At 32.8% G+C, this 17,641-nt stretch overlaps 1 protein-coding gene across 2 annotated transcripts in view; it reads left to right on the top strand.

Annotated features, from left to right (window-relative positions):
- Positions 1-17,641, top strand: part of DGKB (diacylglycerol kinase beta) — an 835,840-nt gene that overhangs the window by 377,823 nt on the left and 440,376 nt on the right. For both annotated transcript variants that reach the window (XM_054692402.1, XM_054692401.1), the window contains exons 6-9: positions 1,686-1,735; positions 4,900-4,974; positions 8,025-8,144; positions 15,890-16,007. In XM_054692402.1, coding sequence (XP_054548377.1) covers positions 1,686-1,735; positions 4,900-4,974; positions 8,025-8,144; positions 15,890-16,007 — 363 coding nt within the window. The remainder of the gene's footprint in view (positions 1-1,685; positions 1,736-4,899; positions 4,975-8,024; positions 8,145-15,889; positions 16,008-17,641) is intronic.

The following is a 17,641-nucleotide window of genomic DNA, read 5'->3' as shown; positions in this document are numbered from 1 at the left end:
GTTTCACCTTTTATTCTGCTGTGTCAAGTGTGGCTTTCAGAATATAGAAGTTTCAGATGCTGCCAAAAATGAATGACACACCCACATACCCACCTATTAGTGTGGGTATCTTTATGCTCACACTTACCACAAAGTCCACTAGTAGGCACAGGTTTTTCATGTATCTGAGATGCATGAAATACATTAGCAGTCACTAATCTGACAAGGATTAAGAGTTATGAATGACCCTAATTCTAAAATATAGTTAGGTTTTTATAAGTTCTTTCCTTATTTCTGCCACTTACATGTTCTTTAGATGGTGTGATTTTTTTTGTCACTTTACAACTATAATTTTACCATTTTCTGCTGTGCTAGAAAATCTTGAAATGCTTAGTATCCAATTGCAGTATTTTTTTCATTTCTGCATTTTATTCTCATATATTGATTATATGAGAGAGCTCAATCGATCTTCATGAATTGTAATAGTTTTCTTTCCATCTTTTAGCTAACAGACTTAATTTCCTTTTATGTAAGAGGTGAACATTTTTTGCTTACGTTTTAACATCTTTAAAGTCTTTGTATTTTACAGTAAAAGAACGTGATTACTTGGCATTTTATAAATAATTTCTTTGAGTTGGTGAAATATATAATTATTGTTAAATAACACCAAAATAATGATTAGTTAACAGATAAATGTCCAAGGTCATTGACTTATTTTGTCTCCTAGCTGTCAATGTCTGTTTAATATTATAGACCTCAGATATTAAGATTCTCTGGGAAATTATACAAACCCAACACAAAGCCTTACTTCCATTTCTCTGTTTTCACAGCTGTGACATTTTTCTCTGTTTATCTCAAAATGGCACTGTTGTCTCTTCTGTGGTCTCCTGGTGGTGTCTGAATTATATAAGGAATCCTCAGACTGGTTCTCGACCTCTGACACCCTGCTTTCCTGAGCTGTCCTTTTCCTTACTTGATTAGTTTACAAATGCATCACAGATAACACCACACCAATATGACCAAGATAATAACGCATTTTATGTCTTCTTGTCCTCCATCAGAAAAGTGCACTAATTTTGCACTAATCCTTTCTTTCTCATATTACTTGGGAATCATATATAATTCTGATATATATTTGGGTGGTTACCTATGGCTGTTGATATACGTTCTTGTATATTTCCTTATTTACCTTTTCACAGAAAATGTGCTTTATGACAGAGTGATTATTCTCATTTTCCAAATAAGAAAACAGAGTTTGGCTAAGCTCACATAATAATGGATAGCAGATTCTAAATTAAGATTGATTTTCAGACCTCCAAACCAGTTATTTCTGTTTATCTATTCTGCCCTTTAATATCTAGACTCTGAATGCCTAACTCCATTTTTGCATTTTTTAACTTTTCATTTAATGATCTTGTAATAATTATTGTCTATCTTGTAATAAAGAATTTGAACAGATAATAGTACTTTCCAGAGTTTTCCAGGTATATAACAAAATTTGATAGCATTTTAATCTGATAGGCAGTATTTTCATTAACTAATTCATTTTCAATTTAACTGTGATATGCTACCACAAATTAATTACTTTGAATAGGGGATGGCTTTAGTATTTGTTTTTAACAGAAACTATTTTTTAAGGAATATCACTTATGCTAATATTGATGCAACTTGCCTATAATCTTTTTTCCACACCTCTTTTATTTTAGTTATGTTTCGCCTTTATGACACGGATGGAAATGGCTTCCTGGACAGCTCGGTAATTTTTTTCCTTCAAATTTTCTGTGAAAACTTCAAAGTAGTTTGTTCTGAAACAAAGCAATGAATAAATTCATAGCTATTACCACAGAAGGCACACTCAATATAATTTCCATGCACTCACACAGCATTTTGATCATCTGACTTTGAGAGTGATCTTAGGAAACCGTTAGGATTACAATTATTCTATTGAATAATTTTACTACAAAAGTGACTTTTTAATGCACTGAACTTAGATGAAAAGGAAAACTCCAGTGTTGTCTGAATAAAACATTAGCGAAAGTTGAGACCATTAACCTAAAAAGAAAAATATACATTTATCAGTGAGATTTGGTACTAAGGAGAATATTCAAAATACAAGTGAAATTTAAAAGAATTATCAAGTCAATCTAATTATTTTATTGTTTTCCCACTGTTAAAACATCTTTTTAATCATATATACTGTTGAAAAGGTAAGTACAGATTGCTTTGACCAATTTCCCTTTTTTAAAATGTCACATTCAGTTTTAAATGCGTCTTGTACTCTTGTCAATCATTTTAGTCATAAAGGGTAATAGAAGAAAACATCCGCTCTGTATGATTTAACCTCAAGGAATAAGTAGGTGTTTATGTTATTCATACTTTACCCAATCATTGATAACTTTGAGAGGACCAATTAGCACATGTCGGTACCTCATATATAAATCCATCGAACAGTGTATTATAATCTTCTAATATATTTTGCATGTCATATTACATTCCTTTTGTTATGTAAAAGAAACATAAGGATATTTACACAACAATAAGCATCTGACTATGGAAATTTTGCATAGGTACACTAAAAGCAAATGTTTTCATATATTTAATACTGACTAAAATAAATGTTCTCTCATATTATGAGTGACTTTCTCTCATAATCTCATGTACCAGCTCTGGCATAATTCAAATAGAAGTTATAGAAGTTGGAGGTGTATTTCTGTGACATTGAGTAGGATAATGTGAGCAGGATAATGGTACATTAGCTTCTCCAGAGAGAGATAAAAATATATAATTCCTGCTCTAGGAAATGACCACCAATCTGAATTGATGCTATGATTGTGAGATGTTTTAATGTTTACGTTGCTCTGATATTTCAAGTGCTATTATTTTTAAGTGCCCAGTAGTTCCTTTGCCATTTAGGAATATCAGACTGCATGATAAATTTGCTCATTTTCTGGTGGCATTTCATAGCTAAGAGTTTAGATTTCTTCTAGATAATTCAATATGCTTATTATAGCACTTCTGACTATACTACTACTGCAAATTATATTTTTAATGCAGATTTATTTACTGTTTCTTTTAACTTAATTAAAGGAATGTTTCTTTACTAGGCTTTTAGCCAGGGGTTGGCAGCTGATTTAAAAATTCAGTCTAATGCTTTTTTTATTATCACAGTTATATTACAAACAATATTTATTAACTATGTTACTGATAAACAATGTGTTGGGGATAAATGCATTTGTTTATCATTAAACTAGTCTATTTTTTTTTTTAGTAATGAAAAGTTTGGAAATTATTGGTATGGTTTTCTGCATGTAACTTCCTTCCCTAGTATAATCCCTTCGATATCACGTTGTAATTGCATTTTCTGATGACTTTTCTTGGAAATTTAAAGGTAAAGCAGTTCACCCATAAAGATAAACAGAGGAAAATGGGTTCTTTGAAAAATGACCACTATGTCTAATATTACTTATTAATGCTCGCTGATCATTTTCAATACGCCTGATGGGTAGTTCATCTCATATATAGCATATTTGTAGCAACTCTGAACTAGGTAAGATTCGAATATCCATGTTGCTGATGAGGAAACCGAGTCTTAAGGAGGTTAAATAACTATGTAATGTTACATGCCTACTGTAATAGTCCATTAAACATCATTTTTTATCCCTATAAACTTAAGAGGGTCTTTAACTCTTTGAAGCTATTACGTAAATGAGTAGAGTTAGAGTAGGTGAAAGTTCAGTAACACACACACACACACACAATTCTAGCTTATAATTCCAAGGGATTTTTGTAGTAAATAAGCATACATATATGTGCACTGTTTCTGGAGAAAATGATATTACATAAGTAACATTTTCTTGATTGAACTTTTTCTGGAAAATATGAACTTCCATCAGTTTCTCAGAGAACTCCCGCCAAAAGGAGATCTATTTTACTCTTTTCTTCATTCCATGGATATTAAATACATGTATTAGGTTAGAGATTTGAGCTGAAGAATAATCTTTTACTATTATACTCCCATGCCTTATTCTTATACTTTTTACTTTTTAAATGATCATACTATTAAACACCACTTTTTGTTATGTCATTGACTACAAATAAAATTACTAACATTTACAAACCATGTTTAGTCTTTTCTGGAGACAGGTAGTGAAAAAAAAATAGGCCTGAAAATAATTTTAGTCAAGTTCTATGCATAGAAAGCATTTCTTCAAAGAAGCCACATTCAAGCCGAATAATGTGACACTTCAAACTAAAATTATATTCCCTCTAAATAAACTCTTCATGTACTTAGCCTCCAAATCTTGACCCTGGACTCTCCTCCAGCAGAGCCAATTATTCCAATAAATGGCTAGAACTGTCAATACACAGTCTTAGTGTGTCAGAATAAAAATAAACATCTCAGTAGCTCTGGGATACTTCCTTCCACCCTTCCACACCTGTTTTCAAGCCAAAGGGTCAGGATACCCAGTACATTAAAAATCACATCTTGCAAAAATACACATGCACCTCTTTTTATCATCCATTCCTTTCCAAAGGAAGATTTGCTTTCTTAGAAATCTGAAAGAAAAATCTTTCTTTGGGTAGCTGTGCCCTCTCCTGGTGAAGATTTCTAGATATGGTACAAAATGAATTTCTGTTTAGACTCTTATTTAAGTTAACCAGACCTTTAGAAATCATGTTTATTTATGTATATATAACTAAGGAAGCTATGTGATCAATTTCACATATAATTCCTCATATTACTCCTTTAGTTATATACATACATATATGATCAATTATATATGAAATTGTTTGTATAATTTCTTTTCAGCTACTTGAACAAAAAACAGTTTCTCTAAGTCAGACTTGAAGAACTTACTAAAGCCTTGTTTCTCTCTCTCTCTCTTTCTCTCTCTCTCTCTCTCTCTCTCTTTGCTACAGGAACTAGAAAACATTATCAGTCAGATGATGCATGTGGCAGAGTACCTTGAATGGGATGTCACTGAACTTAACCCAGTAGGTATATGGATGATTTAACTGTTGGCTGAATTCTAGAAGCTCCCTTTCCCGTTTGTCTTTTTTAAATCTAATAAATTACTACCATTTAATTTTGTCTTTGGCTACTGCTAACTTACTTTTTCGAATCAGTAGCCAGGGTGCATTCTGAACAAGAAAATATATATGTATGTGGTGTTCAGAAGCTCTTCACTGTAACTGTTTTTCTTTGTCATGAAGATGAATTTGAATGGTGGTCTGCTATGCATGCTGAACACAAGCTGCTGATGGGCATTGCCAAGGTCATGCCATGTCATAAAACAATTTTTGATATATTTTTCATAGCCCTATGATCTTTTAAAATGCAAATAGATTAAAATTATCTTAAAAGAGGATGTGGATAGTAAGAAAATGATGGTGACAGTTGACTATGCACCGTGCACTGTGTTATCTTGTGCTGACAATTCTCTGAGGTAGATACTATTTTATTCATGTTACAGATGAGGAAATTGAGGCATTGAAATGTTAAAGTTACTTGTGCAAAACTCTTTAGCAGGGTAAAGATAGAACTAGGAAATTGTAATCAAATCATTTAAATAAATTCTATCTAATGATGCTGATAAGAATGTATGCCAAATTCACCATGTTTTTCAAGTTACATTAAAACATACTTGATTAAAAATATTTTGATTTTTTGATTTTGGACAGAAATAATCTTTTGGGGAGAGTTGACAAATGCTACTGATTTTAATTTTTTTGAAACCAACTCAAGTATAACAAATTGCTAATGACTGAAGCAAATACAAATTAGTTTTATTAAATGGTTTACATTTTGTCTAAGTTCAAGAAGCCTATTCTTTAACTACTGCTCATTTTTATGCAGTTAACAGCATGTATGGCATGGTCATGTGACAGAGAACTCTCATAGAATTCCCTGGCTTTGCACTCTTGCATTCCAAGTTCGTGCAAGTAAAATACATTAAAGCTATGTGCAATGTCATGTGCAATGGAAGGCAGCATTTTTACTGAGATTGGAATTTTCCAGGTTTTGGCTCCATTCTTTTTTTCTTTGGGGTCCATGTTGAAATATCCTTGCTGTGCTCATACTGGGTAGTAGATGTCATTTACAGGTTACAGTGTGTATATGAGATGACAAAGTAGCTGGTAACATGCATTTGATTCACTTTAAAAGTATTTTAACTGAAGTCAAGGGACTTAATAGTTTTATTGTGCACTTTTTTTTTTTAGTTACATAACTTTAAAAATTCTTCCCTACCCATCACCTTAATATCTATGACAGTTACTTACTTGTCTGCCAAGTCTCATGTTCTCCCTGGAGTGATGGAGGGATGTGGGTTATTTTCTTGTCAGCTTTCAAAGCAGAAGTGGGCACATCTTCACAAGCAAAACTGTTTATAGTGGGGAGGTGGATTTGAGAAGAGAAAGATCTGGAAGCTCTGAAGAAGGAAACCTTTGGTGGCTAAACAGTCTAGTGATGACAGATGCCTATTGGGAAGTACAATTAGTAATCTATATAGCCTTACTTACCATGTGTGGCACACACTGGGGTTTCTGCAGAAAGGCAATATGACTTACCTGTGCACCGTGTTGCTGTCACAGTAACTGCCTTTGCTTGCCGAATGATTCAACAGCTGTCGCCCATTTAAAACAAATGTACACATTTGTACATATTGTCAGACCCCTGATGAGTCTGCAGATGTGAATAATGAGAAGTGACCAATTAAAGTTGATGGCATTAAGTAGGACAGACTGAGATGTTTTTTAAGTAAGTTTTTAAAAACATGAAGCCAGGTTCTAATTAATATTAGGAACAAAATGAAAGATCAGCTGCCTAAGACAAATGCCTTGTGCTTTGGTTGTCTCATCTGTTCATTTCTACCAGTTCCTTAGAGCACCTTCAAGGCCAGGACAGAAGATGTGCAGCCAATTTGATAAATTGTAAATATCTACTCTTCTCATTTTGAAAATAATCAAATAATTAATTCTGCATCATTTTGTCCTTAAAAGTATCTGTTTTTCTAACACCGATAGATAAGTTTATTTCTATGAGGATAAATAATCTAAGTTTAAAGTGCCAGTCAACCATAACACTACTTGTCGAGATATCAGGTTGATTCCACTTATTGCACTTCTTCAAACTTTTGTTCTAATGCTGTCTGCAATTCATTATTTTTCTGAATTGATTGAAATGTACATATTAGATTAAGGTGTGAGCTGCTTACTGTACTGGCGTTCTAGCACATCAGCCATCTTGTGCTGTTACATGGGAAGGGCTTGCTTTCCCTACAGACAAGGGTAATGTTTGGAACTTACTGATTTCTGCTGATATCACACTAACAATACCTATATGACTGACTTACTACTTTTGCTTGATGCTCTTTGAAGAGACATATTAACACATTTAATCTTTACACCAACCCTGTGGATTAAATACTGGTATTTTCACTGTACTCCTGAGAGATAATGTACTGCAAACACTGTGGAAAATGTTGTGGGACTTTATGCAAGTCATCTGTAGAACAGAGATCTAATCAAAGATGACTTGATTGTTTAACATCTTGGCTCTGTTAAGTTCTGATAGGCAATTAGAAGCACCTTAATTCTCTCGCCCCTTAGCACTTAGCCAAGAATTATTTCAGCTCTTTGCCATGAAGTTAATTTGTTCAGACATTATCCAGCATATATTTAAATAAAAAAATAATCTAGAGAAAGCAATTAAGGACCACTTTCACCATTAAATTAACAATATCTTCTTGTTTTAGCAGTACCTTTCAGTGACAAAATATTAAAAAGTTAAGCAATTATTCCTAAAAGTTGATCAGTGTAAGTAGTCAGGTTCTATAAATCAGAGCAAAGCCACGATTTCCTCAATAATAGGATTAGCATTATATGGAATTACTTATATTTTTAACTGAACTCTACATGTTCCTATTAGTTACAGTTTATTATAGCCAGTTTAATGCAATGCAGGTCCTTGGTTGTATCATATGAAATTCATTTTATTGATTAATTGCAAGTCTTTTCTTATTTCTTCCTCTGCTATATTCTAGATCCTCCATGAAATGATGGAAGAAATTGACTATGATCATGATGGAACAGTTTCTCTTCAGGAGTGGATCCAAGGAGGAATGACCACTATTCCACTTCTTGTGCTCCTGGGCTTGGAAAATGTAAGCATTTATATAGTGGAAGCTGGCCTGCCACCAAGTCAGTGGGAGAGTCTATTCCACATTTTGATTATAAAGTTATCTGGTCATTTTTTACCATAAAATATGTTGTGAGTCCCTGATCCTTTCAATAAACATGCAATAGTGCAATTTTAACAATGGCCCATTGTGTAATGAAAGTTACCACAAACATTAATTGATTTGTTTCTGACATTAACTTAGAATTTAATATATATTTTTCTTCTTACTTAAATTACAATCTAGTTTTAAAAAGTTATTGCACTTCTTACATCATCTAATACAGGGCAATCCCCCAATATTCCTGCATTCTGTGGGTCTTGGGCGCCATCCCAGTTTATATCTTACCTCCCCCATGAAGATAATCTAATTTATTGATAATCAATATTTGGCAGAGTCAATTAGATATATATGAGGGAAAGAAGACAAAACATGATATATCATATATATTAAGATATCTGATACGTATCACACATACACACATTTTATACAGCCTTTCATTTTAACTCTGTCAAAATTGTCTTTAATCAGTGTCTCTAGTGGTAATTAATACTGACATTGGGAAATAAAATAGATCCACCTAGGTTCAGGATGTGATATGATAATGAGTTTGAAACTAAAAGTCACGCTGTGTCAGGCTTTATATGAAATTTGGCAAAATGCTAACTTGAAATCCAGTGAGTCAACATTAGATTTTTGCATTTGTCATTTAATAGTTATACGAGAGTGACTATCACATGCATATAGTAAAATGAATGCTGAAATTCAAAGAGCACTGCTGAAATTGAAGAGCAAGATGACACATATAATAATCACAGTTTTGAAATGCCAGATAATAACATCCACTATGCCTTTGCTATTGACACCACAACTTCGTACTTCTTGTTCCCAGCAGTAATTTTGCAGATTGAAGCCTACACTGCAATCATTGAGGATATCAAAATTTTGAGTCAAGTTTCCAGAAATCCTAGTCTATGTTGTAAAATATGTTTGAGTTATTATGATTATGTTTATTCATATTTTCATATGAGTTTGGCAATATATAAATGGGCTCTAGGACAGTTTCATTTGTCTCTTTTCCACAAGGATCTTCAAATTCTTTTACATTCATGTTAACATACCCTTCATGAGGCGTATGGCATTCTAGACATAGAGGACACTAAGGAAAAATTACTAATAGGTGATATAGAGGAAATTAAAGTAAATAATTTATTGGAAAAAGATGATGAACACATCTTGTTTTTTAAGATAGATATTTCTAGATCCTGAAAACTAATAAAGCAATAGTTCTTGTATCTCATGCTCTTATAGTCTCTATAATGTGATATAATTTTGTACTAACTCCTAGATATCTGTATTATATTGGTATAATATAACAAAGGGATATAAAAATCAGACTGTTGGGAGAAAATGAATAGAAAATTTACAAAAGTGTTAAATTGTAAGGTTTAGTGTATATTCGGTGCTGAAAAATAGTTGTCAAGTGACTAGTGAAAAAGTTCTAAAAGAAGTGGTTCTCTAGAAGGGAGTTTTATCTTTTTAAAGCTAAAATTTTGCTTATCTAAATGTTTATGGAAATTCTAGTATCAGACAGTGAGAGAAGATGCCAGAGTGAGTAAGTAAGCCATTTGGTTGTGTGTGTGCGTGTGTGTGTGTGTATGGGGGGGAGGTGGTTGCAGAAGTAGAGACTTAGTCACCTATAATTTAAATATCAGGGCAATATTTTGAAATATTGTTTTTCTTTAGAAACTTGTTTATAAATTCTTTATTTTTATTCATAAACATAGGTATTTTATATAAGTATGCAAACAACATGGATAAATAAAGGCTACAAATTGATGTGGATTTATCTCAAAATCTTTCAAGCAAATAGACTTCCTCATCTGTTTCTAGTGTATGGGTAGTTTTATTTCAACCGAATGATAACTTTTTGCCTTCATGTACATAAACTTAATTATATACAATTTACTTTATAATAGCTTGATTACATTCATCTTTGTGTTTTTAGTAAAAAGATATTTTGGGGGACTTAAATAGAAAAAATCAGAGTTTCAACAAAGTAACCAAAGCTATGTTTCAAAATTGTTTCCAGTTATGGCCACTAGATGGCAGGGATGTATTGTTTAATGTCATAGGTCAGCAAATAGAGGATGTTTGCTGTTTGCCTGTAAAGAACAATTCTGAAAGAAATCTCTTCCCTTCACTTTTTAAAAAAGAGTAAGGTAATAATTTTTTTAAAAATGTCCATTAAAAATGTATAGGCAATGCAATTAGGATCACAAACAGAGCATCTTTGTTACAAACAGCTTTTCGTTCTGAAACATGGTGTTTTACAAAGCAGGAATGACACAGTGACAGCTAAGTGATGAGGGTCTTTTTTTTTTTTTGTAATTGAGATTTATTTCCTTTATTGCAGGCAGTTAATGTGCTATGTTGCTACCTGTTGGGAATGTGATCCTTGGTGCCGTTTCTCCCTTTCCTGTAACTCCCAGCTCTTTTGCTTATCAAATAGCAAATCTTAAAGCTCTAGGTGCATTTAGCCATTTATCTAGAGTCTGTCTTGATATGTTGTCCTGTATATTCATGCCTATTGTCAATTATGAGCTTGGGGAGAAGATTCTAATTGACACTGCATGGTAAATACCACTGTGTATTTGAAAGTGTCTGTGGTGTATTAGTCAAATTACTCAGATAAGAATATTGTCCTGGGAGAGTAAGACTCACTTGTAAGGCAAGGAAGTTGTGAATTCATTGTAGTTTGTTTTTCTCCATCAACATAATTTTTAATCTAACCCATTTTAAATATTATCTTTAAATATTTTGGTACCAAAATCAGAAGTTAAGTTTATCAGGACCAGATTCTATACCAAATGCCACAGATAAATCATTTTCTTTATCTAACTAGACGTTCTACAAGCTATATGAAACTCAAGATGAAATGGTGCAGTCTTGGTCTCTCTTACATCTGAATGAAAACCAAGAGTTTGAGTGGCATATGGGATTTCAATTACTACAGTAAAACATTTGTACCGTATTCTCCCTTAAGCATTCATCTCACTGAAGTTATTTTTTAAAAACATCTCAATTTGAATTAAAAAAAAATCTTGTTTAAATAACTGTATCTAGAAATAGTCTCTGTTCCAGTGATTGGCAAATTTTATCTGTAAAAGGACAGATAGTAAATAATTTTTATCTTTGTGGGCCATAAGTTGCAACTGCTCAACTCTGCTGTTGAATCACAAGTGCAATTACAGATACTATGTAAATGAGAGAGCAAGGCTGTGTTTCTAATGAAGATATCCCATTGTAACAGTGGACTTCATCAAATTGGTCTTTACCCTGACTTTATTAGTAGCTAACTAGATCATTTTGTGCCATTCAGTCATTCTCTCTGAACACATAGAAAGCAGTCAAGCATTTCCTTTATTCTTTTAATATTCTTTCAGTTCAAACTTTCCTTTTTCTAGATGGACAAGTTTATTAATTATACTCTAATTCTTGAAATTTGTCATCTTGGATCATTACATTTTTCAAGGAAAATTTCTGAATTCATATTATTACAAAAACCAGGAATAAATGTTTAAGTAGTAGTAAGTGGGAACTTGGCTTGATGTAAAGAAACTTTGACTTCTTAGTTGGGGAGTCTTGTGCCCACATCTAGCCTGCATGATTTCTGAATAGATATTTTGATCTCACTCCATGTGATCACAGAATCCTAATCTTTAATCTCTATATTCAGTTTAAACTTTGTTATTTGATTGAAATGTTTTAGGACCCACATATGTTTTTGCCTCACTCAGTAGACTATCAGTGATTGTTTTGATTCCTGATTTCTGTGAAATATGTACCCTAAAGAAATTTCTGAGTGTGATGGAAAACACAATTCATGTATTCTTACTAGATTTGGAAAAGTAATGTTTCACACTCAATATTTTTAAAATTTAATTTGTTAAGAGTTGTTCTGCTGTCTATACATTGCTCAATAGAAGGTGATACTAGACTGGATAAATGCAGGCATTCTTGACATCTCACATTGGGTCAGTCAATGAAAATGACCATGTGGTCTTAGATGATATTGAATTTGCATTTGAACCATAAGAAAGACCTGACCTTAGAAAATGTTATCTGATTGTCTCTGCTGTGGTCCAATTTAGTTCTTCTTTTTGTCTAAAAGTATAGTTTCAGAGTGTCACAATTTTTTGGAGTCCTTGAACAGAAAAGTAAGGTAATTTAATGGTGCTTATTATTTAATGAATTGGAATTAATTTGCAACATTAGCTTTTCAGTGGGATTAAAGCAAAGCCAGTTGAAACAAGGATATGGCTAGGTTGGGGTCTCAGGACATTTTCCCTGCGACATGAGTGAAATTTCTTCTTGAGTGCTTTTGGACACTGATATAATTTATAATATCCCTAGTTCACTTTACTATTATATGTGATCCTGGATGCATTTAGGAAAAAAAGTAAAGAAAAAATCACTAGGACCATGAAATAGGTTTAATTTTTCAAGGGCATTCTTCCCTTTGAAGCATATTCACTTGACTTGTAGCAGATTAAAAGGAGAGCTCGTTCTGAGCATGAACTTGCTGAGGTTTCACTAAAACTTTCTCTCTTATCAGCACAGAACTGATCTGCTTCATTATAAAACAAGGTGTCTTCTAGATATCAAGAATACATTTCTATTAAGAATAATGTCCACTAATATAAAAAAAATACCTAAAGAGAGCAAATTTATTTTATGAAATAAAGTTTGATAAACCTACAAACATCCCCCTCCAACCTTGTGGCTGATGTTACACAACTCAGCCCACTGATGGTGAAAATATTTGCTGTTTATATAACACCAGTCTTCTAAGGAGCTTCATTGACTTCGTAGGTATTGCATAATGAAATCTCACACCACAGCCTGGCAAAGGAAAGTGGGTACTTCCATTTATTAGAGAGGAAAATAGTAAGAAAGTGAAATGACTTATCCCCATTTCCTGAGTAGGACAGGATTCAGATTCCCTCTCCATTTCTCTTTTATACAAATAAATTTCTTCCAATGATAATAAATATTTATTTGCAATAGAAGCACCAATAGAAATATGCAGAACTGGCTGATAGAATATAGTAAGGGACAGTTTCTTCCCTCCCCCACTAAGTTTACCATCTAAATAAGACAAACAAGACAAGACATGAAAATATGAGGGTTGGGGTATAATTTGCACTGCTGAGAAGTAATTGTCTCCTGGTTTCAATTTCTTCTCTTGAAGTCACATACATATTTCATCCTTTGCATATTTTGACTATGTATCCAGCTAGGAGCTATAAAGCTATTTAATTTGTTTTTGGTAAAGCATTTTATGTCTGGGTAATGGATTTGTGCATCAGTTGCGCCTGTAACATGGCTAAGTGTTCTGATTGACAGAACACCCACGTTCAGACTTGTTTATTTTTTGATAAGGAAAATGCCAGCTAACTTAGTCCATATGTGCTTTTCAACAAGATGAGGCTTATTCACATGTAATGGACAATCATTTAAAAATAAAATGACAAGGCTTATAAGAACAGTAATACATATGAAATTTAGATTTGCCTTTTTCCTTTTCATTTAAAAATGGTTTGAACATTTTAAAAATATTTTAAACTTGCTAACTATATCAATGTTTTTAAAAAATGACCAACCCCTTTGTTTAAACTTGCTCATATCACAATGTCTTATTCTTATTTGGCGGAATTGAATTTTCAAAATGTAGACAGTTTGGAAAATATTACAAACAGATATATAAAACATTCTATTCAAATAATAAAGGTACTCAAAATTTATGACTCCTGGGACTTAAGCAAACCAGGACCAGAATCAAAAATCACTATGAAGCCGATTCTTAAGTTTTGGAAGAAAACTGAAACACCCTTGCCTTCTGAAGTCCTCTCCATGATACCTTCTGCATAACTTCTTTTGGTGAGAGCTTCTTAGGCATCTTTCAGAAATTAATCTGACTATTGTCAAAAAGTGTGATGGAGCTGAGATTTAGCCCACTTGAAAATTAACGCTTGTCTCAGTTTCATGGATGCTGGCAGAGGACATGAGGCCCTTTGGTAAGAACAAAGGAACTTCTTTACTGACTGCAAAGTAAGCTTAGTAAGAGCTTCACATCAGCCAGTTTTCCTGGCTCTTGAAGTCTTGGTGGAGAAGACCCAAGTAATTGCTGTACACATCAGAACTTGGAAGCCTTGGCTTATGGATGCTAAGTCTTTTATAATGTGCAGTAAACAAACTTGCTTAACCTTCAGTTAGAAGACAGATGTTTTTGTTATTCTGGACATAAATGAACTTGCCCTCTGCTCTAGAGGGAGACACATATCTATTGTCCAAATCTTTGAAAAGACAACCTGGAGGAAAAGGCAGTTCTTCTTATAAAATGTGCAAAAATTCAACAGACTCATGGATAATTATCTCCTAGGAAGCATTTTCATTAATGTTTCATATTATGATGCAAATTTGACATTTCTGGTCCTAATGTAAGTGTTAGTTACTATGGATTTAATCTGCTACTACAAATCTGGTTGTTTATCTCTTGACTGGGAATAGGAAAAAGTATTTGTTAAGCATTATTATTAATATTTGATTAACAAAAGAAACAAGTTGATCTGAACAAATTTATATTGTCACACTACTTCAGAATTAATATTAGGTTTTTTGATCACCTACTATATGATCAAAAAATAGTGGGTGATCAAAAAATCACTCAGCAGATGCATTCTAACAAATATGATGACTTGTCTAACTTGAAAAATTATGATGTCATATTTTTAATACCAATAAAACTCTATCAAAAATTACTCGGTTCGATATAATTTGGTTCATGAGATATGCTAATGGAAAAATTATGGTAACAAAGTAATGATGTACAATAACTTCATTTAATAGATTTAAACTTCTTATAAGGAATTACAAGATTCTTAAGCATCATATTGTTTCATTTTACTTAAATCTTGAACAATGCAGATGTGATTAACTATTAGAGAAGTAGTTATTATGATATTATATAGTTTTACTTGGAAGAATAAATAGTAATTACAGTTGTTATGCTAAAATATGAATTCATTTAAATTCAAGTTTTTGTGGCAAATAATTAGTGATTATTATACATAAATACAGTAATATTTTTACTGCCTTTCCATTAGATTCAAATCACTAAGATTCTCAGGGTAAACAACGTGCTAATATAATTAGGTCCTTAAATATTTATCTTTTAAAATTTGCTGTTTGAGATATACAAAAATATATTGCTATGAATTATAACATATAAGGAATATCCAAAAAAATAGTGTCTGCATTTCAAGTTTTAATTTTTTGCAGCTCATCCCCTCAAGGGCATTTTCTCCCTCTTTTGTCATTGAGTATGGGATTGTGTTGAGGATAAAACTTTCCAAGGCATGGCAGACACATCCCTGCTTTTAGGGAGTACTCCCTTTGGCAGGTCATTATGGTTTGGGACATGCTGTTGAACTGTTGACATTAGACAAGAATTTGTGGTTGCTATAGCATCTGAAATTTGTTAGAAGAATCTTATTCCACGAGAGTACATGTGTTTTTCTAGACTCTGTGGCGATCTTGGAGAAAGTCAGGGATGAAATAACAGATTGTCTTCAAATGCTTCAGTCCAGTTCTAAATTTTATTGGCACTTGCATATTCTACTGTTTATTTCATTAAGTGAAATCTGTTTTTCTTGCTTCCCATGCAGAACGTGAAAGATGATGGACAGCATGTGTGGAGACTCAAACACTTTAACAAACCTGCCTACTGCAATCTCTGCTTGAACATGCTGATCGGTGTAGGGAAGCAGGGCCTCTGCTGCTCCTGTGAGTGTGCCAACTCAGCTCGGACATCCTCTCTGCCTAGTGAGGGAAGGTTGATTTCATGGGCTAACCCTGTTTGTAGCTGACAACCTGAGAAATCATCCCGACCCTTCATATACCTTTTGCTTATCTTTCTGAATGTTGAGGTCACTCTACTTTTAACAGTTTTCAATTTTGGGAAACTCTGCCCTTGGAAAACAACTAAAGATATGTTCCAATTAATTAACCATTTTCTTGCCAGTGGAGTTTAATTTATACATGGTTCCTATTTCTTCTAAGGTTGTTATGAAAATGTTTACTCATGTCTCATTTATATCCTGCTCATATTTATCCCTTATTCCCTAAGTTAGCCACTTTATTCACATTGACTTCTTATAATGAATCACTTCCTTCAGGTCTATTAAAAAAGAGTTAAATTAGTTGAATATTGATTGCATTCAAATTAAGAAGTTACAAGGGCTACAAACCAACCTTAAACCTCAAAGGCATTATTTTTAATGCTGTCATGAAGAAAATCTTCATATATGCTTAATATTTAAACCCAAAGCATCACCACTTCATGAGTTGTGGCCATTTTTTTCAAGTACATTTAATTTTTATTGTTCTCTACGAAGCAAGTTTTTCCGAGCAGTAGTTTCTAGTATTGTATGTAACGATAAATTTATAAAATTTACCTAAGTCAGCATAAATGCCTGTGAAACGTTTCCATTCTTCAGTGTCCCCTTTAAAATAAAGGAACATGTGTCCTCAGTAAAGTAGAAAGTTCTCTCAATACAGCAATTTTTTCATCTGTTTCTTTCTCTATCCATTATGTGCAGAGTTACTGAAGTAGTCAGGTGGATTAGAAACATTGCGTTCTTGTGCATTTACATTAAATCTAATTTCTTACCTGGTTCCCCATACACTGCATAGTTTTAAGATACTATTTTTAGTTAGCAACTTCTTGGTAGTAGGCTTGGGAATTGTCTTTCTCCCAGATGTATTATTTGACTTTAAAAACCTTGTTTTAGTGCCACAGTTCAGTGATCCTTAAGTGTTTAATTATTTTTATAAAGCCACATGAGATAGCCATGTCTCACTGTGGAGGGCAGTTTCTAGTGGGTATATCTGAAAAGTTCATTATACTAAACGTTCTCCATATACAAAGAAAAATATTTTTAAAGTTTTATTGTTTAGGTGGAAATAATTTTTCATGGTTGATTCTCTTAATGGGAGCATATGGAACAAAAGCATAGCTTCCAAATAATGTGAACAATGTCATAAATAGGACAGTGAAAATTTTGTTCACAAACTTAATGTGGAAAATGCAATATTTTTAATATTATTACTTGTATGGAAGACAAGAAAAAGTACATTTCTTCCTCATTGTTGCCAAAGGAAATCACAGTTGTGGGATTTTGGAAGAGTTTTACTATATAATTATTATGTGGGTATTTTTATCTTTCTAATTTCATCTGGGTTAGTTTTTGATTTATTGAGGCTTCTCTAGTTGCTTTTTATTTACTTTTTATGCCATCTATTTATACATTTAACACTGTTGATTTGAAATGTGTTTTACTAAAAGATACCTGTATATGATATGCAGTTATATTTATAATTAAGTCACAGAATAATTTGAAGATGCTAATAATATCTAG

Source organism: Talpa occidentalis, unplaced genomic scaffold, assembly GCF_014898055.3.
Source record: "Talpa occidentalis isolate TD23 unplaced genomic scaffold, MPIMG_talOcc4v2.1, whole genome shotgun sequence".
Classification (NCBI taxonomy): domain Eukaryota; kingdom Metazoa; phylum Chordata; class Mammalia; order Eulipotyphla; family Talpidae; genus Talpa; species Talpa occidentalis.
Note: the sequence above shows the minus strand (reverse complement) of the source record. Positions and strands in the feature narration are given on the sequence as shown.